The sequence below is a fragment of the Leucoraja erinacea genome, chromosome 23, assembly GCF_028641065.1.
Source record: "Leucoraja erinacea ecotype New England chromosome 23, Leri_hhj_1, whole genome shotgun sequence".
Lineage (NCBI taxonomy): Eukaryota > Metazoa > Chordata > Chondrichthyes > Rajiformes > Rajidae > Leucoraja > Leucoraja erinaceus.
The window spans coordinates 386,747-411,174 of record NC_073399.1 but is presented as its reverse complement, the minus strand read 5'-3'; the positions used below and the strand labels follow the sequence as shown (position 1 = coordinate 411,174).

At 44.7% G+C, this 24,428-nt stretch overlaps 1 protein-coding gene across 1 annotated transcript in view; it reads right to left on the bottom strand.

The window, feature by feature from the left end:
• LOC129708077 (ubiquitin carboxyl-terminal hydrolase 43-like) overlaps window positions 1–24,428 on the bottom strand; it is a 285,523-nt gene that overhangs the window by 144,254 nt on the left and 116,841 nt on the right. The window contains exon 4 of the mRNA XM_055653607.1: window positions 18,255–18,347. Coding sequence (XP_055509582.1) covers window positions 18,255–18,347 — 93 coding nt within the window. The remainder of the gene's footprint in view (window positions 1–18,254; window positions 18,348–24,428) is intronic.

The following is a 24,428-nucleotide window of genomic DNA, read 5'->3' as shown; positions in this document are numbered from 1 at the left end:
AACAGAACTGAACTGTGTTTTCCAGCACTTTGTGTTCCTCTTGTATCTCATTGTTTCTACATCAAGGCAAAGGAAAACAGTTCTTCCTGGATGAGAGAATCAAATTCCACTTTATATCAAAGTCCTTTCTGTTCTTCATTGGACAATGACATTCCCTCTGTTTGAATTTGTCGAGCCAATGCCCTTTCACATTGAAATATACATTGTGGAGGCGCTGAAAATTTCCCCACAATAATGAAACTCCCATTTGCTTGAAAGAAACTCATTCCAAGAATGAGATACAATTCTGGTCATTCCAAAAACCGTCACGCACTAATGCTCTCTCTACCTCCCCCCCTCCAACAAACAACATTAACATCAATCATAAACAAAAATAATACATCGCTGAGTTCTGCTCCGTTTACCCAGTCTGAACAGGAGCTGCTATTTACCTGAATGGATCTTAGTTTATTCAGTTTTGAGATACAGCACGGAAACAGGCCCTTCGGCCCGCCTAGTCCAATCCCCATACTCTAGCACTTTCCTACAAAAAGTTACAATTTTTATCAAAGCCAATGAACCTACAAACCTGTACATCTTTAGAGCGCCTGGAGAAAATCCATGCAGTCACAGGAAGAACGTACAAACTCCGTACAAACATCACCCGTAGTCAGGATCGAACCTGGTCTCTGGCGCTGTAAGGCAGCAACTCCACCTCTGCGCCACCGTGCCGGTCAGAAATTTTAACCTATGTTATTTTGTTGTTTAAATTCAAAAATCAGTTCAACATTTTTTATGATGGTCTGCTGGGAATTGAACTCAGGATCCCTTTACTGGATTTAGAAACCTAGAAACATAGAAAAATAGGTGCAGGAGTAGGCCATTGGACCCAGCATCGCCATTCAATATGATCATGGCTGATCATCTAAAATCGGTGCCCTGTTCCTGCTTTTTCCCCATATCCCTTGGATCCTTTAGCCTGAAGAGCTAACTCTAACTCTTAGTAGACAGGCACTTGAACCAAGGAAGCCACAGTGCCATCTGATCCACAATATTATGATCAGTGTGAACACGATGGGCCAAAGGGCCTGTTTCCATGCCGCATCCCACTATGAATTTATGATTTCCTTATTGATCCAGGTTGGTTTCAATAAAGCCGATAATATTCTTCGATGTAAACCAGTATCTGCCAATCCTTGTATCTACATTACTTTCTGTATACTAGGATTCTGGTCAAGGTCTACTATCTATGGATAGTCTGAAGAAGGATCTCAAACCATTGCTTCTCTCCACAGATGCTGCCTGTCTCACTGAGTTACTCAAGCATTTTGTGTCTATCTTCGGTGTAAACAAGCCACTGCAGTTCCTTCCTATACAATCTGTGTTATACTTGCATAATTTTACACATGAATAATAGGTAACGTGTTTGGTGCATGTTAGATGGTGTAATATTCTAAGTCTGTTACCTGAGGAAGATTCGCTCCTACCATGTCTTGTGGCTCATGACAATGTAATTGGTACAGATATGTATGAGGAAGGGACCTTCATAACCAAGACGATGTAGTTGGTCTCATTGAAGACCCTTGAACTATCTTTAATCAGACTTCATTGGACTTCAATGTATTATCTTTGCACTAAATGTTGTACTCTTTATCCTTTATCTATTTAATTTAATTCATGTATAGTCTTTTATTTGACTGGGTTGCCCGCAAACAAAAGCTTTTCACTGTACCTCAGTACATGTGTCAATAATAAACTCAACTAAACTACCCATCCCTTCACATATCAATCTTGTGCTCTGATCTCATCCCCAGAACACACTACCATAGATAATGGTACAGGCAGACGTGATGGTGGCATTTTAGAAGCTTTTAGATAGGCGAATGGATATGCAGGGAATGAAAGGATATGATTCACGTGCGGGCAGATAAATGTAGTTGACCTTGGCATCTTGTTGGGTACAGACAGTGTGTGTGGGCAATAGGACCTGTCTTGACCTTGGCATCATGTACGGCACAGACAGTGTGTGTGGGCAATAGGACCTGTCTCCCTTGGTCCTGTATTGTTCTATGCATTGATGAATATCCAGGAATGTTATTTTTAGAGTGACTAAAAAAGTAAATAGTATTGCAGAACTACAAACTGACAAGACAAAGGATTAAAGTGAGGGAGGGAGGGAGGGAGGAGATGCAGCGGGCTGTTACAATGCTACACAAGCTGCGAGTGTTTAGCAGGAGAATAGGACTATTGTGCCGCTCATAGTCATAGAGACAGATTCATATAGCATGGAAACAGGCCATTCAGCCCAACTCATCCATGCCGATCGGACATCCCATGCAAGCTACTCCCATTTGCCCACATTTGGCTCATATCCAGAGGGTGGTGAATCTGTGGAATTCTTTGCCACAGATGACAGTGGAGACCAAGACATTGGGTATTTCAATGGCAGAGTTCGATTAGGAAGGGCATCAAAGGATACAGAGAGAAGGCGAGAGTATAGAGTTAAGAAGGAAAAATAGATCTGCCATGATTGAACAGCGGAGTAGACCTCTAAACCTTTCCTTTCCTTTCCTTCTCCTAAGACAAGTAAGTTTTATAAATACACTCCACTCAGTCCATTGCTTACCTTTCACCATGCAAACCCATCTCTCCTCTACACACCACGACCAATAGGGATTTGCCCTGTTAAATAATCACCCCACTATCTGGGTCCTAAAGGAATGATAGACCATATTTGACCCAAGCAAAAAATATTCTTGTGATAATTAATAACAAAATGAGCAATACCTTGACTTGGGACCAGCACTTACAGCTTAGTGGTGTGCAGATCAAATTCATTCCTTTAGATCTAAAACATTGTGCCTTGAACCTCAAGCTAAATGCTATTTTATCACAATCCCACATAAGCCGAAGAATTCACAGTTGTTACATGGATAAGGCATTGTATTGCATGCCTGTTAGAAACCCTGGGTCTCTAAGCTCTAAGTCGGAATACCTTCAGGAGATTTCACAGCACAGCAGACAGAGTGTGTGAAAAGAACTGCAGATGCTGGTTCATACCAAAGAAAGACCCAAACGCTGGAGTAACTCAGTGGATCGGGCTGCATCTCTGGAGAAAAAGGATGGGTGATGTTTCGTGTCGGCACTCTCTGAAAATGATTCTCGGACGGAGGGTTTCGACCCGAAACGTCATTCATCCTTTTTCTCCAGAGATGCTGCCTGACCTGCTGAATTACTCCAGCACTTTGTGTCTATCTTTGGTATAAACCAGCATTTGCAGTTCTTGGAACAAGTAGATACAGGTCTTCACCAGATTAGGAACACCCAATATACCAGTGGGAGGGTCTAGAGTCTAGTGGGAGGTCATAGCCTCAGAATTAAAGGACGTTCCTTTAGGAAGGAGATGGAAGGGAATTTCTGACGGCGCTGACTTTAACATCGCGGAGCCTGGGATCTCTCACCGAGATCGCCATTGTTGCGTCTCCGCCCAGCTCGGCCTGTGGACTTCAGAAGCCGCGATCTCCGGTAGGAAGCGGCCAATTCGGAGGCTCTGGGCCGCTGAGAGTGTTCTTCCGTTCGAGGGCCTGAAACATCGGGCCCGTAGCGGCGACTGCAGAGGCCTCAATAGGCCCCAACCACGGGTGAACAGAGGAAGAGGAATGAACTTTGGTGCCTTCCCTCAGTGGGAAACGTTGATTCTGCTGTGGGGGGATGTTTTTTATGTTTTATGTTTCTAAAGTGTTGCGTTTATCTTATTTGTGCTGCATGGTAACTGACATTTTACCAATTGGTGTATGTGACGATATATAAATGTCCTTTGTCCTTTCAGTCAAGTCAGGTGGTGATTCTGTGGCATTCTTTGGCTGCCATATAAGGCTGTGCAGGCCATAAACATGAACATGAACTTGAACAGCATTTGAAAGCTCATCTGCAGTATAATCTGCAGTATTTAAAGGGGTATCGTCAGCTCCACCATGTTCCTCCTTGAAATCAATTCAGGAATAATCTACATCAGTAGGTGGGAGCACCAACTCCATTCAATAGATGCGGCTTTAAATTCCACTCGACAATGAAGAAGAAACTATTCCCTAAAATTAGGCGTGGCCATTTGAAAGACTGTTCATCTTTGACTGACAACATTTTAAGTTGAACATTGAAGTGTTTTATAAACAGACTCATTGCTGTCATTGGGTGTTATCCATCATCGTGGGAAAGGAATGAGAATCCACCTGGTAGTTACATTTCCTGTAAGCACTGGTATGTGTATCGATGAGTTTGTGAACTATGTGCATAGACTGGAATTACCGGTATTCAGAACAGTGAGTCTATGTTGAACTGTATTTAAATGCCAGGCGATAAGGAACACAAAAATAATTTGAACACACAATACAAGCTGTCCAGTTTACTTCTCAAAAGAACAGGTTTGCCTCAGCGGTTATGGATAATTGACTTTAATTGGGGAACAACTGACCTTGCCTGTGTTTGCATTTCTAAAAGATCAGGTCAATTATTATGAAGCATTTGTCAGCAACAAGGCACAAAAACAAACTCTCAGAAACGGGGATTGGCTCGACAGGTTTGTGATAAAACCACCATCAACAACCTGCTGGTACATCACAGGGGTTCAGATCAGGAAATACATTTTTCAACTTCATTTTTTCCAACCAAAATACTTTTCTCAGCCATAATGTACTGGACCAGAGTCATTCCAAACTCCTAAACATGCCGCGAGGATGAGTGTTACATCACCCTAACAAGTGGCGCAGCAGTAAAGTTACTGCCACACAGCGCCAGAGACCCGGGCTCGATCCTGACTACGGTGCTGTCGGTATGGAGTTTGCACGTTCTCCCCATGACCTGCATGAGTTGTCTCCGGGTGCTCCAGTTTCCTCCCACATTCCAAAGACATACAGGTTTTCTGGGTAATTGGCTTGGTGCAATCGTAAATTGTCCCGAGTGTGTGTAGGATAGTGTTAGTGTGCAAGGATCACTGGTTAGCCTGGACTTGGTGGGTCGATGGGCCTGTTTCTGCACTGTATCTCTAAACTAAGCTAAACAGTGGTCGCTTGTCCTATTGACATTCCTTGCACATTCCAAACATATGATGCACACATTATGTAGAGTACATGTAGAGTGTAACATTCACCTCTACATTGTTTTGTTTAGTTCAGAGATACAGCGTGGAAACAGGCCCTTCGGCCCAACGAGTTTGTGCTGGCCAGCGGTTACCTATATACTAGCTCGATCCTACATGCTAGGGACAATGTACAGAAGCCAATTACCGTATTTCCCGGCAATGATGACCCAGGCGTATTTTTTTTTCAATTTGTTTTCGCGACCTGGGAACTTCAGCCAGTCCCAGGGCCCGCAGCTAACCTGGGAACGGCAGCCAGACCTGGGTCAAGCGAGCTGACCTAGGTTCTCTCTCTCTCTCTCTCTCTCTCTCGCTTTCCCCGTTATGGGATCTCCCTGAGCCACAGAGTCCCCATCCCACAGACCTGAACTACACAGCGCATTGTGGGACAGGCGAAGGTGGAGGCTCCCCAGTCCAGAAGGAGTTTCACATCTTCCTTTCTACTGACTAAACCAAACCCTTGATCCTGTCCCGCCAGCTTTTTTTCAAAATGTAGCAACTCAAAATGGGGCTGCGTCTTCGATGCAGGTGCGTCTTCATTGCCGGGAAATACGGTAACTTACAAACCTGCACGTCTTTGGAATGTGGGAGAAAACTGTAGCACCCGGAGAAAACCCATGCGGTCACAGGGAGAACATGCAGACTCCGTACAGGCAGCAGCTGAGGTCAGTATCGAACCCGGGTCTCTGGCGCTGTAAGGCAGCAACTCTACTATTGCGCCACCGTGCCACCCTAATGCGGCTCAGGATTTTTATTTTCCTCTTTTAATTGTTTTCAGCATTTTGCTGTTCACCTGTCGATCAACTCATCGGTATTCCAAGATATTACAGGGCGTGGAATGTGAGCGTGAGACTTCTCCACAGCCACAGTTAACTTGCCCCTGACTTGATTCCTACAACGGTTGCCAGGAGTCGAGATTCAAAACAGGAGGCTCCTGCCTGACAAAAATGTCCATGCCCCAAACAGCCAGGTGTTTATAGTTGAGAGTTTAGAGATACAGCATGGAAACAGGCCCTTTGGCCCATCACAACCACTGATCACTCCTTCACACTCGTTCACACTCGTTCCATGCTCTCCTTCACACTCGGGCAATTTTAGAGAGGGTTAATTAACTTCGAACATGAAGCCAAGATAGACTAATCTCATCTGCCTGCACATGATCAATATCTCACCATTCCCTAAATATTCACATGCCTATCACAAAGCCTGTTAAATGCCACTGTGGTATCTGCCTCCATCACTACCCCTGGCAACGTGTTCCAGATACCCGCCATCCTCTGTGTAAAAAACACTTGCCCCACACATCTGCTTCAAACTTCACCCCTTGCACTTTAAAGCTGTGCCCTCCAGCACTTGAAATGTCCACCCTAGGAAAATGGTTCTGACTGTCCACCTCATCTATGGCTGTGATAATGTTCTACACCTCTATCCACTCTCTCTGCAACTCTTCCTCAGACTAAATTCATTTGTGATTCCCCTTTATAACTGCACTCCAATCAGGTACCTCCTGTGGAACATAAAAATGAGACAGACACAAACTGCTCACAGCATGGCAACGGATGCGTTTGCCTGACCGTAGCAGCTGGAACAGTCCATTGCTGGGGTGGAAGAGGTCTCCCATAATGTTGCTGGCTCTGGATCTGGACCATTCCTTCTCTCTAGAGATGCTGCCTGTCCCACTGAGTTACTCCAGCATTTTGTGTCTATCTTCGGTGTGAACCAGCAACTGCAGTTCCTTCCTGAACATAAATATGAAGCGTTCAGCCCACGTCATGTGGCAATCAGGTTTACCATGTAGCTTATAAAAATATTGTGTGTGGGAGTAACTCAGCGGGTCAGATAGCATCTCTGGAGAAAAGGGATAGGTGACGTTTCAGGTCTGAATAAGGGTCTCAACCTGAAACGTCAACTTTTCCTAATAAAAACATTGCATTGGTCAATAACATTTCTTAGCTTTAGTATATTCTGCCTGCAGTTCCTGGTACAACATTTCTGAACGGAATTTGGCAAAAGGCCAGCAGAAGCCTCTGAGCCGAGTCTGTGGACATCAACAATGACTTGCTTGTATTTTTAATGTGCGAGAACATCCCAAGATTGTTCACAGGTGTGTTTTCTGACAGAGGTTGAGCAGTGACATACATGGCAAGATCAGGAATCATGGATACATGGTACAATGGTGCAGCGGTAGAATTGCTGCCTGACAACGGCAGAGGCCCTAGTTCGTTCTTGACTATGTGTGCTACCTGTATGGAGTTTGTACGTTCTCCCTGTGACCACATGGGTTTTCTCCGGGATCTCAGGTTTCCCCCCACAATCCAAAGACGTACAGGTTTATAGGTTAAGGTGACTTTTGTAAATTGTCCCCAGTGTGTCGGATGCAAACTAGTGCACGGCTAATCGTTGATCGGCATGGACTCAGTGGATCAAAGGGCCTGTCTCTACACGGTATATTTAAACTAAACATCAGAACAGGTGACTATTAACACGTCAATGAACTGCTTTACAGGAGCAGTGACAACTCAAGTGCGCAGAGATTCGGAGATGAAATTCCAAACCATTTTTCCATTATTTCTGTACAAAATCATCGGTACTAATGTTCGTTGTACAAGCTTCTGCTGCAGTTGCAACTTGGTTTATCATTTGAACAGCACGCATAGCTGGTAGAGTGGCTGCCTCATATCACCATTGACGCTGGTTCGATCCTGACCTCAGCTGCTGCCTGTGTAGAGTTTGCATGTTCTCCCTGTGACCAGGTTGGGTTTCCTCTGGATGCTCCTGTTTCTTTCTACATCCCAAATACGTGCTGGTTTGTAGGTTAATTGGCCTCTGTAAATTGTTCCTAGTGTGTAGGAAGCAGATGATGAAAGTGGGATAACATGGAACTTGTATGAATGGGTGATCGATGGTCAGCATGGACTCGGTGGGCCGATGGGTCTGTTCCCAGGCTGTCTCGAAACGAAGGTACACAAAAATGCTGGAGAAACTCAGCGGGTGCAGCAGCATCTATGGAGCGAAGGAAATAGGCAACGTTTCGGGCTCGAAACGAAACTCTCCTATGTGTCTTTTTGAAAATCCCTACTGAAGGAAAATTTATAGGAGTCAACTAGCCTACGCTGCATTTTCCTGGCACGTCTCTTATGAGAGGGGAAACTGGAGCACACAGCAGAAACCAACGTTGGCAGTGGATGGGAAAGTGGAATAATGTAGAACTCAGCGGAACAGGCAGCATCACCAGAGAGAGGAGATGGTGATGTTTCGGGGCAAGACCCTTCTTCAGACTGAGAGAAGGGTCTCAATGTGAAGAAGGGTCTTGACCCAAAACATCATCAATTCCTTATCTCCAGAGATGATGCCTGTCTCGCTGAGTTACTCCAGCACTTTGTGTCTATCGGTTTAAACCAGCATCTGCAGTTCCTTCTTGAACACATAGTGTGAATGGGTGATTGATTGAATGGGTCGGTGTGTGGACTCTGTGGGCCAAACAGTCGGTTTCAATAATATCTCTCTCTAAATTCTCTAAATGTGGAAACACAAGTAACTGGGTAACTGAAGCACGAACACAGTACACACAGGTCTCAGACACAAACAGGAAACACTACTCTTGCTCAAAAATGGCATTCCAATGGCATTTGTTTCCATTGTAAACATTAGTCTGCATTATGAAGCACACAGCAATTAACACACAGGGCTGCCAACTCTCACCCAATGTTGGCAGCCCTGCACACATCACGATACAAAGGAAACAGAAATAAACCAAACCCATCTGTGCTGAAAAGCAACTTTACCTAGTTTGAAACTGTACCAGTAATCACCTCTGTATGACTTTAGAGGTCAGCACAGAAACACTTTGGCCCACTATGTCCACTCCGAGCAGCGGTCACCCCAAACACTAGCACTATCCTACACACTAGGGATAATCTTATCAAAGCCAATTAAAACTACAAACCTGGAAGTCTTTGGAATGTGGGGCAAAACCCAGAGAAAACACAGGGAGAACATGCAAACTCCATACAAGCAGCACATATAGACAAGGACCCACGTCTCTGGCGCTGTGAGGCAGCAGCTGTACCTGTGCTGAGGTTTCATGAAGAAGATCTCTTTAAAGATTTATTTCAGTTTAGAGATACAGCGTGGAAGCAGGTCCCTCAGCCCACTGAGTCCGTGCCGACCAGCGATCCCCGCACATTAACACTATCCTACACACTCTAGGGACAATTTACACTTACACCAAACCAATTAACATACAAACCTGTACGCCTTTGGAGTGTGGAAGGAAACCGAAGATCTCGGAGGAAACCCATGTGGTCACAGACATAACGAACAAACTCCGTACAGACAGCACCCGTAGTCGGGATCGAACTCAGGACCCTGGCACTGCAAGCGCTGTCAGGCAGCAACTCAACCGCTGCACCACCTGACACCTTTCAGGCAGCAACAAATGATTCATCAGCTGCAACCTCCCCAAGACCCTCCTGCTGGGAGATGCACACATCCCATTTTAACACAGCTCTGAGTACAAAATGCCACAGCACTGTTTATAATGCACCTTTGTCCATTTTCACAATCTTTTATATGTCAAAATGTTTGAAATCAGATTTCCACTCATCATTTCTACAGAGAAACATTTGACTTTAAAACGTCGAGGAGAGACAGCTGCTTGGTAGACAACTGAAAGGACATCGACACGTCAAAGTGGATTCAAAAAGAGTTGGGATCTGAGTCTGAAGTGAACTCAGTCCACCGGGTCTGAGGTTTACCTGAAATAATCCACCGGGTCTGAGGTTTACCTGAAATAATCCACTGGGTCTGAGATTTACCTGAAATAATCCACCTCTGGGTGTTTGAAGTTGGCAATTCTTTAATTTTTGTTACATGTACCGAGATTCAATCATAGAGAGCCATGTAACATGGAAACAGGCCCTTCGGCCCTACTTGCCCTCACCAACCAACATGCCCCAACTACACTAGTCTCACCTGCCTACATTTGGCCCATTTCCCTCTAAACCTGTCCTATCTATGTACCTGTCTTAATGCTTCTCAAACATTGCAGTAGTACCTGTCTCAACTATCTCCTCCGGCAGCTCAGTACAAACACCCACCACCCTTTGTGAAAAAAATTATCACTCAGCTTCCCCCCCCCCACCTTAAACCGATGTCCTCTGGTTCTCGATTCCCCCTACTATGGGCAAAAGACACTATGTATTTACCCAATCTATTCCCCTCTTGATTTAGTACACCTCGAAGATCATCCCTCATCCTCCTGCACTCCAAGGAATAAGTTGCTAGGTTGCTCAACCTCTCCCTGTAGTCCTGGCAATATCTTGGCAGAGAAAAGTTGAAATATCCATCGACTAATTTTATTACCTCATTTTTATAGATTGTAATAAAATAATTTCTCAATGTGCATCTACATTTACTTGGAGAAAGAACAAAGCACAGTACAGTACAGGATCAGGCCCTGTAGCTCACAATGTCCACACTGCCCACTGTACCCACACTGTCCACACTGTCCACACTGTCCACACTGTCCACAATGTCCACACTGTCCACACTGTCCACACACACTGTCCACACTGTCCACACTGTCCACACTGTCCACACTGTCCACTGTCCACACTGCCCACAGTGTCCACAATGTCCACACTGTCCACAATGTCCACAGTACCCACAATGTCCACACTGTCCACAATGTCCACACTGTCCACTGTACCCACACTGTCCACACTGTCCACAATGTCCACACTGTCCACACTGTCCACACTGTCCACACTGTCCACACTGTCCCACACTGTCCACACTGTCCACACTGTCCACACTGTCCACACTGTCCACACTGTCCACACTGTCCACACTGTCCACACTGTCCACTGTCCACACTGTCCACACTGTCCACAATGTCCACACTGTCCACACTGTCCACACTGTCCACACTGTCCACACTGTCCACAGTACCCACACAGTGTCCACACTGTCCACACTGTCCACAATGTCCACAATGTCCACAGTCACACCCACAATGTCCACAATGTCCACAGTGTCCACTGTACCCACACTGTCCACACTGTCCACACTGTCCACAATGTCCACAGTACCCACACTGTCCACACTGTCCACAGTACCCACACTGTCCACTGTACCCACACTGTCCACAATGTCCACACTGTCCACACTGTCCACACTGTCCCACTGTCCACTGTACCCACACTGTCCACTGTACCCACACTGTCCACACTGTCCACACTGTCCACACTGTCCACACTGTCCACTGTGTCCACACTGTCCACACTGTCCACACTGTCCACTGTACCCACACTGTCCACTGTACCCACACTGTCCACACTGTCCACACTGTCCACTGTACCCACACTGTCCACTGTACCCCACACTGTCCACACTGTCCACACTGTCCACACTGTCCACACTGTCCACAATGTCCACACTGTCCACAATGTCCACAATGTCCACACTGTCCACACTGTCCACAATGTCCACACTGTCCACACTGTCCACACTGTCCACACTGTCCACACTGTCCACACTGTCCACACTGTCCACACTGTCCACACTGTCCACAATGTCCACACTGTCCACACTGTCCACACATGTCCACTGTACCCACACTGTCCACACTGTCCACAATGTCCACTGTACCCACAATGTCCACAATGCCCATGCCAAACGTGAGGCCACAATAAACTAATCTCATCTCATTTGCCTGCAGATGATCCATTTTCCTCCATTCCCTGTGCCTATCTAACAGCCTCTTAAATGCCACCATGATTTCTGTCTCCACCACCACCCCTGACAGCATGTTCCAGGCAACACACAAAAACCTGCCCCTCACAGCTCCTTTAAATCTTGCTCCTCACACGTTAAAGCTGGGGCCTCTAGTCTTTGGCATATCTACCCAAGGGAATAAAGGTCCAAATCCTTCCATTCACTGCATACCCATATGCAGGGAATCTCCAGGTTGGCGCATTGGCACAGCCGTTGAGTTGCTGCCTCAAAGCGCCAAAGATCCGGGTTCGATCCTGACTATGGGTGCGGTCTCTACAGAGTTTTACTCCAGATATCCCGGTTTCCTCCCACATTCCAAAGGCGTACAGGTTTGTAGGCTAATTGGCTTTGAAAAAGATTGTAAATTATCCCTAGTGTGCAGGATAGTGCTAGTGTACAGGGATCACTAGTCGGCACGGACTTGGTGGGCCGAAGGGCCTGTTTGTCTAAACTAAACTAAATTAAACCAAGGTTTAACTACAATTACACTTAGTGCTGTATCTCTAGACTAAATTAAATTAAGAATGATTTTTTTTTCATTCTTTTTGCTAATTGCATTTTACTGAAATTTCATATCGCCAATCTTTTTGGTTGCCATTATAACGTCTTAACGTTCCAATTTGCAGCACGGAACAAAACCTACAGAATATTTGGTACAAAGGTCAAGACTCAACATTCTTTCTATTTTTCCAATGATTGCATTCATTTCATTATCACATTTAATTACTTCACCTTTAGGACTAATTATTGCCAGTTACAAACGCAAATGATTATTGGCCTTTTCAAATGCCATTGCAAAGGCTATTTCTCTCCCCAAAACCTACATGCATCTGGACCCATACTTAGTCAATGTTGATTCATCTCTTCTTAGAACTGTTAAACTGTTTGCAAATATCAATATTTTTTAAAGAAAGAACTGAAAACAGAAAATGTCCCAAGTCATAATTTAGTACACAATGAATCTTCACTATATTCCGTTATAATCAAATCTTGCAAGTTATACTCCACGTATATCCGCAAACCAACCTCCCGTCCATTGACTATATCTACACTTCACGCTGCCTCGGCAAAGCCACAGCATAATCAAGGACAAGTCTCACCCCGGTCACTCACTCTTCCACCCTCTCCTATCAGGCAGGAGGAAGAGTAGTGAGAAAATGCACACCACCAAATTCAGGGACAGTTTCTTCCCAGCTGTGATCAGACAACTGAACCATCCTTCACCAACTAGAGAGCAATCCCGACCTACTTGGTGACCCTCAGACTATCTTTAATTATCTTGTATTAAATGTTATTCCCATGATCCTGTATCTGTACACTGTGGACACCTTGATTGTAATAATGTATAGTCTTTCTGCTGACTGGGTAGCATGCAACAAAAAGCTTTTCACTGTACCTCATTACATGTGACAATAAACTAAACTAAACTAAAACTATCCGCAAATTCTAGTACTCCATAATGGTTCTGAATCAATCTAAAGAAGAGTCTCGACCCGAAACGTCACCTGTCCATGTTCTCCACTGATGCTGCCTGACCCGCTGAGTTACCCCAGCACTCTGTGAAACGTCACCTGTCCATGTTCTCCACAGATGCTGCCTGACCCGCTGAGTTACTCTTGCGTCTCCACAATGGCTTTATTGGCTGTTGCCTCAGTTGAGCAACATTATTTGTCTCTGAAACCACATCGATGTCCTGGATGTGCTCGGAAGTTTAAGAATAAAAGCTTTTGTTTAGGTCTATTATTGTAACAAGTCACGAGGTACAGTGAAAAGCTTTGCTCTGCATGCTGTTCAATCAGGTCAGATAATATTCTTCTTAAACTCCAAACAAGTCAAATTCAAGTGCAATAGATAGAGCAAATGTGAGGATACAAAGTGCAGAGTATAGTTATCAGCATTGTAGCGCATCAGGTCTATGGTTTACATTACAGGTCAAGTAAAGTACATTAGAATTCCAAATGTAAGAAGCATCAGTATTTGCAGTTGCAGCATGGGGCAAGACTGGGAAAACTGAAGGTGGCAGCACAGTAACGTTGGCGCTGCATAGCGCTAGAGACCCCGGTTCAATCCTGACTACGGGTGCTGTCCATGTGAAGTCTGCACGTTCTCCCTGTGTCCCCTCTGGGCTTTTTCATTGTGTTCCAGTTTACACTCACATTCCAAAAACGTGCAGGTTTATAGGTTAATTGGCTTCTATAAATGTTCCCTGGTGTGTAGCATAGAACTAGTGCACAGGCAATGATCAGTGGGCCAATAGGCATGTTTCCATTCGGCATTTCTAAAATAAGCTAAACTGAACTAATGGTGATAGAGTGCAGACCAAAAGATGCCAAGAACACTTTTATTTCAAGTACGAGCAGATGACAAAAATGGTGCAGTGGCATTTTTTAATTTGACAAGTTGAAACAAAATGTACAGTCACATCTGTGGAGCCTTAAAAATAGTTATGTGAAATTGTTAAAGTGAACATTTGGAGTATTGATTGACGAGGATGATGGCAGGACTCATGGGCATGAGCCATGGGAAGAGGTTGGGCAGGCTAGGACTTTATTGCTGTAGAACAGGAGGCTGAGGACGGGATTTTATAGAGATCTATAAAATAATGAGGGGAATAGATATGGTTTTACACTCACTCGGTTTGTTGTAGAATATATTATACCTAGGGTTGCCAACTTTCCCACCCAAATATGCGACAAAAGGTCAAAATACGGGACAAATTCCCAACGGCAATTAATAATAATAATAATATCTTTTATTGTCATTGCACGTCAGTGCAACGGGATTTAGTATGCAGCTACAACCGATGAAAAAGAAAAGTAAAATAAATAAATAAGCTGTGTGTCGTGACCATCCGAGGGAGACGGTCCAGGGGGGTGGGGGGCACTCAGCAGGGCCGGTTCAGAGCCGCTATAGCTCTGGGAATAAAGCTGTTTCTGAGTCTGGAGGTTCGGGCGTAGAAGGCCTTGTAACGTCTGCTAATAGTTCGAACAGTCCGTTACAGGGATGTGAGGAGTCTTTATGGATGCTGACGGCCTTCCTGAGGCACCGTGTGTGGTAGATGCCCTCCAAGGCTGGTAGCTCTGTCCCAATGATCCTCTGCGCTCTGTGGACGACGCGCTGAAGAGCTCTCCTCTCCGCCTCCGAGCAGCTGAGATACCACACAGAGATGCCATACGTTAATATGCTCTCTGTGGTGCAGCAGTAGAACGTTGTCAGCAGCTGTTGGGGCAGACCAGTCTTTTTTAATGTCTCCTGGTGGTGTTGCCAGTTTCGAACCGGGCAAAGAAGGTGTTCAGTTCGTTGGCCAGTGTGATATCACCGTGGGGGCAGGTGGGGCTGCTCTTGTAGTTAGCGATGTCCCTGACACCCTGCCACATGCTTCTGGTGTCCGCGGCATTGAAGTGTTCTTCTACCCTTGGCCTGACTGACTCAGGCCGATTAGTTGACCGACTCAGCCGTGGCTGGGTAAATGATGAGTTGGCCCAGGTGCTGGACTGCACACACAAAGCCCAGTCAGTGGGCCAGCTGAGCAGGTTTGGCCCGGGCGCTGGGCCTGGAGAAAACCCACGCGATCACGGGGTTTGCACTAAATGTTGTACCTGTTATCCTTTATCTCTGCACTGCGGACAGCTTGATTATATTCATGTATAGTCTTTTTTGACTGGATAGCACACAAACAAAAGCTTTTCACTATACCTCGGTACAGGTGACAATAATAATCAAAACTAAGCTAAACTACTACAGGAAGTTTCACAAACAGTGACAGTACGACCAACCGTATCATTGCTGTTTTAATTCCACTAAAAGACAATAGCACAATTTTTAACCCAGTGAATTTAGCACTTCTAACTTGAGATGGATTTTGTACTTTCTTTAATTACTCCAATAGCCTCTTAGCCCTGCACTAATGGTCCACAATAAAAGACTGAATTGATGGAACCTGTATTTTATTCAAGTATCACATTCAGCAAATAGGCACTGTAACATGAATGAAATAGCACGAGTGCCCTTGGGACTCACACAATAAGCTGCATTGCAGTGGTACTTGAAGAGACGGAAAAAGCAACTGTTAATGCAGTAATTTGTGGAAGAATACTGTTACATTCTAAACATATGCCACTTATCCCTACAAGTAGAAGTTGGTTTTGAGTTCCCATTCACAGGTGAGTGCATTCTTATGCCAGCTTGGTTCAGCTGTTACCCCCTTTCTAATGGGTCAGCTGATCTAAGGGTTAAACTCAGTCCAAGATACTGAAGGAATTGAGATAATAATCTAATGCTGAGGGTGCCATACAACTGTGGACGTGGCTTAATTCCAAAACAAAACCGGATTAATACAAGATGTTTTTATAAGTGGAGGGTGTGGTCTTAAAGCAAGTGGGCATAGATTAAGGTGAGAGGGAAGAGATTTAAGAGAGACCTAACTATGGGTTCTACCATGACAGAGTTTGTACGTTCTCCCCATGACCACGTGGGTTTTCTCCGGGGGCTCCAGTTTCCTCCCACGCTCCAAAGACGTGCAGGTTTGCATGTTAATTGCCTTTGATAAAGATTCCAAATTGTCCCCAGTGTTAGTGGTAGTGCTAGTGTACGATGGGCTGAAGGGCCTGTTTCCGTGGTGGGTCTCTAAACTAAACTAATACTAAAAGTCACTGGCTGTTCCTGTGAAAGTTCTCATTGTAATGATGATAAAAAGCTGGAATTCAATCAGTGCACAGACCAAACCATCAACATGAATTAGCCCGTCTTTTATCTCAATAATGTACAAATGATTTACTGTCTTAAGCAACAGAACTGTGACTAAACTGATGATATATCACCCTGCGATATTGAAGGAAAGGAACAAACACTAATTAACTGAACATTTATTTTACTTTCTCACTGTTAAGAAATATCTAGTGGCTAAATGAAAAACTATAGATTTCAACCGGAAATAAAAGCGCATTTCCTCTCAGTCCTCCTTATCCACTGGTTTATCATCAATGCATTCAAGAACTTGGCTCCGGGCCCCCTCATGAATTTTACGAAGAAACCTATCCATATACATATGCACAGGAAGGAACTGCAGTTGCTGGTTTATACCAAAGATAGACACAAAATGTCAGAGTAACTCAGCGGGTCATGCAGCATTTCTGGAGAAAAGGAATAGGTAACATTTCAGGTGGGAACCCTTCATCAGAAGCTACTCCAGCACTTTACCTTCCATATATACAAGCACGTTGAGAGATCAATAACTGCTGATACATGGTGATCAGTTTTCAGACTGTTAAGTGACTTCTTGCTCTGCACAGTTCCAGAGGATACTTCATTTACACATGCTACACCTTGAGCCAACACCTTAATAGTTTTAGGGAATAATTCAGTCAATAGAAGTAGTTTCTAAACTAATATCATTTCCTTTTATGTATTTAAACTTCAAAATGTTTTTTTTAATAGCTCGATGCTCAAAGAGCTTTGAAGGACATATTTATCTTTATTTGGGAGATGGTTTGACTGTAAAGGAAATGCCCTCATTTTTTGCTGCAAGAAGACAGTGCTTCCCTGGTTTGCAGTTATAGAGAAATTAACATGTACAAAATTAGTAAGGTCCAATACTGGGCAGCATAATCACACAGCTGTTGCCTCACAGAGCTAAGGACCCGGGTTTGATCCTGACTTCAGGTGCTATCTGCGTGGAGTTTGCATGTTCTCCCAGTGTCGTTTTCCGGGTGCTCCGGTTTCCTCCCACATCCCAAAGTCCTGCTGGTTTGTAGGTTACTTGGCCTCTGTAAATTGCCCCTAGTGTGTAGGGGGTGGAGGAGAACTAGTGGGATAACATGGAACTAGTGTGAACGGATTAACGATCCATGGTCATCATGGACTCAGTGGCCGAAGGACCTGTTTCCACGTTGTAGCTCAAAACTAAACCAAATTAAAAACCAAACACCCAGCTGATCCACACTATGAACTTCATCCTACTTGATGGACCAGTTAAGGGCCACTGCGGCGACATAATTTGCGAGTTTAGAAGAATCTGCTCTCGACTCAAACTCGCAGCATGGTCGACACATGGTCCTAGGAGATCACTGGGACTCTCCTTCATGTTTGAGGGACGTTCCCGCATACTCACGGCCTCAGTTTGGTTGAGGAAACATTTTCAGCATGCTGAAAATGTATCTGCGAGCAAAATTGGTCAGCGTGGTTGACATCGAATTTCAGATCTCTCCGAACAAGCATGGTATAAGCTATAAATAACATGGAATAGTCAATGGGAAAATGCAAGGGTCCGTTACCAAATGAATGTCGATTTTGCCCATCCCAATGAAACACAAGCAAATATTCACAGCAATAGGTAACTGCATTAAAAATGGTGTGTGTGACGTACCTGGTTTGGCGAAGGGGAATGGGCAAGGAGATGCACAAAAAGGGGTCAAACGTGTTGCTTTGTCTAAGGCAGTGAGGGCAAGTTAGAGATGATCTAATGGAAAAAATCAAAAGGCAACAGTTAATAAAAGTTAAATGACGGAACGCACATAAAATGAAATGCGACATCTCTTAACCTTATTACAGAATCATAATTGCACAATCTTGAGTTGTGCATACTCATCAACAACATGAATTAATAAACAGTTATCTTGATAATCTGTTGAGAAAATAAACAAAAAGAAAGCTTGTATTGTATCCACATACAGGTGCACCACTGATTGTCCAGCAACTGGTGGTCCGGCACCTCCTTTAATCTGGACAAAATTACCCCCGGAAGTCACCCCAGAAATGGGGTGAGTCGGCCGAACTTGACCTCATCGTGCCGATCAGTGGATCAAATTTATCCCCTGCAGCCAGGGCTCTGGAACTCCGGACTGGCCTGAGCCGATAGATCCGTCTCCATAGACAACTTCCAAGGCCAACTCTGCGGGCCAGTATCTTGGCTAGTGGGCAGCCGAGACGGATCATTCTGGGACCGTTGGACTCCTCATGTTGGCAATGCCTCTATTGGTCCGGCAGGATGGATAATCCAGAAAGGCTCTGGAACCAAGGATGCAGGAAAATCGGTGGTGGACCTGTACAACTGAAAATGTATATTATGTAAATGCTATAGATGACGAGGGCCAGTATCTTTGGCGACACCTATTCAACAGGTAACGCACAAATTTCCCACTTTTCCTCCCAATTAATCCACATCTCAAAATGATATTTATGGAAGAATCTCATTGAATAAACTGCTGTTTTATCTCTGCTCCTGCTGCCAATAATTTCCCTAGATGTGAGGACATTTGGCCATAATCAGTTCAGCAATCTATCACCAGATCTGGCTGAATCACATCAAGCATCACCTGGTCCCCCAAGTATCTCTTTAGACTTTATAGATCCAGCGTAGAAACAGGCCTTCAGCTCACCGAGTCCACACTAACCAGCGATCACCCTGTACACTATCCTAAACACTAGGGGCAATTTACAATTTTACCAATTCGAATTAACCTGCAAACCTGTACGTCTTTGGAGTGTGGGAGGAAACCGAAGATCTCAGAGAAAACCCACGCAGGTCACAGGGTGAACGTACAAACTCCATACAGACAGCACCCATAGTCGGGATCGAACCCGGGTCACCGGCGCTGCATTCACTGTAAGGCAGCAACTCTACCGTTGCGCCACCGTGCCGCCACTTATAAAGCGCTTCTCTAACAGCAACTTCAAAGTATCTTATTTTTGACGGTCCTGTCTAATTTATTGATTCACGACTGCTTTGAAATGCCTTGGGATATATTAAGGACAGTATATTGATGCAGTCAGTTATTGGTCTATTTGTGGAAGTGGTTCCATCTGCCATGCACTAACTCATTAAGCTGCAGTTTGATACAATTCTCATAGGACTTCCTGTGTCCATTGAACAAGACTCAAGAGTCGAGTGTTTTATTGTCAGAGGTCTCAAACAGAACAATTCAATTATATGTGTGTGTGTGTCTGTGTGTGTGTGTTCGTGCATGTGTATATATATATACATATATGTATGTGTGTATGTAGGTATGTATGTGTATATATATACATATGTATATACACATTCACACACACACAGACACACACACGCATGCATACATATACATAAAAACAAACAATAATCATGCAAAAAACACAAAGCCAATGACACCAATTCTATGTGTGACAAGCCACTAATTCTATCGTAGTTCAGAGCTTATTTGGAAGTTGTCGTGTTTAACAGCCTGCTGTCTGTCGGGAAGAAGCTGCTCCTGATCTTGGACGTTACAGTTTTCAGGCTCCTGTATTTTTTTCCCCATGGCAGGACTGAAATGAGTGAAATGAACTTAAGATTATAAATAGGTCTATATATTGACTCCTTTTTCTTTACAATGATCACATTGAAATAAATGGTATTTTTTGGTGTTTACCAAAGGTATATTGTGATTCGATTTAAGGGATTATTTTCAATATCACAAACCAAAGCTTTCAACAATCTCATAGAGTACAGCGCGGCATGGTGGTGCAGTTGGTAGACTTGCTGCTACACAGCGCCAGAGACCCAGGTCCAATCCCAGCTCAGATGCTACCTATGTGGAGTTTGCACGTTCTCCCTTTGACAGAGTAGATTTCCTCCGCGTCCTCCAGTTTCTTCCCACATCACAAAGAATTGCAGATTTGCAGGTGATTGGCTTCTGTAAATTGCCCCAAGTCGTGGAGAATACAGGAGAGAGAGGGATAACATAGAACTAGCGTGTAGGATGGAACTGTAGATGCTGGTTTCAACCAAAGATAGAAACATAAAGCTGGAGATCTTTCTTCAGCCAAGTGTGAACCAGGGGAACAATAGTTAGCATGGACTAGGTGGGCCGAACGGCCTGTTTACATGCTGTTTCTTTCAATCAGCCAAAGGAGTAGGGAAGAAATGCAAGTGCTGGTTTAAATCGAAGGTAGACACAAAATGCTGGAGTAATTCAGTGGGACAGGCAGCATCTCTGGAGATAAGGAATGGGTGACGTTTCGGGTCGAGTTCGTTCTTCAGACTGAAGGAAGGTCTCGACCCGAAACATCACCCATTCCTTCTCTCCAGCGATGTGGTCTGTCCCTAAAGGACTTGATTTCCCCAGAATGCTTTGATTTTCCCAGAAAGCATTACGCAGATTGGAAGGAGCAGATCACTGCTAGAAAATCCAAACCTTGTTACAAACATGTCAGTTTTCTTACAGTCTTGAGGCCTGCAGTTAGATTATAATGGGACATTAAGGCATGTCACAACTAATAACACATGCTTCTTTATGGCCAATTCTCAAGTGAGTAGTTGAGGAAATCTAGATGAGTCATGTTTCACACAAAGTGGTTCCTATAATCTTTACTGTCATAACATCATTCCACTGCGCGCTGTTCTGAAAAGAAGCAGCATAACCGAGGAAATAATTACAATACATGTGATAAAACATTTCTCCAAAATAGAATGTGAAATTTGTTATAACAAATGTCAATGATATAGTGCAGTCTGACAGTGCTCAATCGCTGATATACATTGTGACTTGGCTGTTCTGAAAATAAAAGTAGCTTGCATTTTTGATATTATTGATTAATTAATTGAAAGATACAGCGTGGAAACAGGCCCTTCAGCCCACTGAGTCCATGCTGACCAGGTTTGTAATGGTCTTTGGAATATGGAAGAACTCGAAGGCTGTCCAGAGGAGAGAATGGGGAACAGATCCAAAAGCATTGGCTAGGTCCAGGAATAAGACGTGCAGATCTCTTCTTCCCTTTTTGCAGACTGGATTTGATGCCATATCATGCTTGTGTGCTCTAAGTGTCCACAGACGCCTGGTCTACCAGCTTTCTGTACCGACATGTCAATCAGGTTGTTCTGTTTCAGGTAGGTATCATCCTTTGAGCAACAATGCTAAAGAAGATCTTCCCTTCAACATGCAAGAGATTGATTTGCTGGAATTGGTTGATGTTTGAGGCATCTTTTTCCTTGGAGATCACCACTCCCCCTGCTCTTCGCTATGCTTTTGGGATGGTTTGTTTTCTCCTCAGTATCTTCATTTGCCTCAATAAGAACTGTAGAACATTTGGAGCATTGTTGTATAGCCGGTATGGAACTGGAGCTGAAGCTGCCCTTGCCTTCCTTATGGCTTTCTCAACTTTGCTCCACCTTGGGAGGCTGTCGTCCAACTGGTGTTCTGGTTGAGGAATGGATGGCATGTTTGGAGGTATCATCCTCTGCTCAAATCTTTGGTTGCCTGTGTACGTTGATTTCAGGTAGTCCTTCAATTCCCTCTTTGACACCTTAAGTGACCTGTTCTTTTCCTTTGTGAAGAGTCCTTTCACAAATCCGATGGGATCCTTGTAGAAGGATGTTCTTGCCTTCTCCTTCTTCTTGCATCGAGTTCTGAGGGTTTCTGCTCTCCGCAGTTTTCCCAGACATTCCTTTAGATCTGCTTGCAGCAGGTTGATGCCCACTCTTTCCCTAGTGAGGATTTCCTCCCGTTTCCTCAGGTTCCTTCTCTATTTGATTAGACGCTCGATTTCTCGCTGCCTTCTGAGCTTGGGAGGGGTTGTTGTTTCCTTCTTTTTGGTTCCGAATCTTTCTGCCCCGTAGAAGTAGATCAGATCACTCATTTTCTCCAGATTCTTCTCCACTGTTCCTTGAAGTCCGTCTAGGATCTTACTCAGGTCTGCGTCGATTGTTGCCTCCTCTTTCTTGCTGCTGGTCTTTGGCCACTTCACATGAAGCCTGTGGCCTTGCATCTTCTTCACCAAAGTAAGCTGCGTCTGGCTGGATTCAGGGTTCGATGTTGTGCTTGAATTACTCTCCTTGGCCACTGGGGTAATGATGCTCGCTGGACTGGGGGTTGTATCCTACTGCTGAGCTTCACTCCACTGATTTGATCTTTCTCAGGAGATACAGACGCAGTTGTTGCCACGGGAGCTCCGGAAAACAGGCACCAACCTGTGACCCGCGAGCTCCCGACGATGTCATCCACTGGCCCGCGGCCGAGCCCCGGATTCAGGTCGCCGCCACCAGAACGCTGCTTTAGCCACCGGAGCACCATCTCCGCCCCGCACCGGGCCGCCCCCACGGGAGCGTCTCAGCCCCGCACCGGGCCGCCCCCACGGGAGCGCCTTCCAGCCGGGAGCTTGGCCGCCCACACGGGAGTGTCTCAGCCCCGCGCCGTCCGCCCTCACCGGAACTCCGAGTCGTGCCGCTGCCCGAACGCCGCCGCAGCTCGAAGACGGCCAGCCTCGCGTTGGTGAGTCCTGGCTGGCTCTACCTCCGGAGCTTCGAGGTCGGTCGCAGGTTGGAGGCCGCCAGCTCCGCCATTAGGCCTCAGCTCAGACGGGGGAAGAGAAGGGGGATACAACAAGAAAGTCGCATTCCCCCGAAGGGAGAGACAGAAAGCCCTGTTTCACCCCTCCCCCCCCCCCACACATAACACAACCTAATAACCAAAAGTTTAACTGAACAAGACAAAAAAAAACAACACAAAAAAGTAAAAACAGACAGACTGCAGGCGAGCCGCAGCCGTTTCACAGCACCGCCACTTCCCCTTGGCCAAACTGTGCACAGCAAATGTAAAAGGATCCAACATCGATCCAACATCGGTCAATAAGAATAAGAAGATTACGAATGTGGGAAACATCTCCAGATATGGGGGGGGGGAAATATAAATGGAACAGAGGCGACTATTTTTCCTGCAAGACAAAGTAAGCCATGTAGCTGTGCTGCACAGTTCAATATGTGTATGTCCAGCAGTAAAGCAGGAGACCATACTGCCAATATAACTTGGCAAGATTGCCTGCCTCTTGATAGAAGCTACAACTGGAAGGGATAGTTCAGCAAATGAGTAAAAAGTCTACAAACAGCACGATCACATTCAATAGGTCAACAGAGATGTACAGAAACACACAGTTTTTTTTCCTGTCACCGAGCTAGATATTTTTGCGTTAAGTACAAAATTGGATGGCATGCCTTAGTTGTAGAACAATTTGCTTTTCAATTGAGAAGTACCTGAACAACATTAGTCTGGGTCCAAAATCTACGCTTTTGTTTAAAAAACAAATTACTCAAATTTCCAAACTCGAAGTTGGTTCCATTACAGTAAATTATCCTGAGAGAGATTTCGAACAGAAACTCATTAGGAGCCAATAATGACAGAAAGCAATATTGCAGAGAGCATTTGTGTACACCGCAATTCTCTTAGATTTGTTTTTTTGTAATTACTACTATAAAACATGATTTAAAATATTCAATTTAAAATCTATTTCGAGATTGCTCAGCATTAATTCAATTGACAAAACAGTAAAGATGTTCGCAGAAACACAATTATTCATTTATTTAAGACTTTAGACTTCAGGATACAGCTTGGAAACAGGCCCTTCGGCCCATTGAGTCCGTGCTGACCAATGATCATCCTGTATTTTTCACTATTCTGCACACTAAAGGCAATTTTACAATTTACACTTTTACAGTTGCCAAATAACCTACAAACTTGTACGTCTTTGTAGTGTGGGAGGAAACCGGGGCACGTGGAGTAAATTCACACGGTCACAAGGAGAACGTACAAAC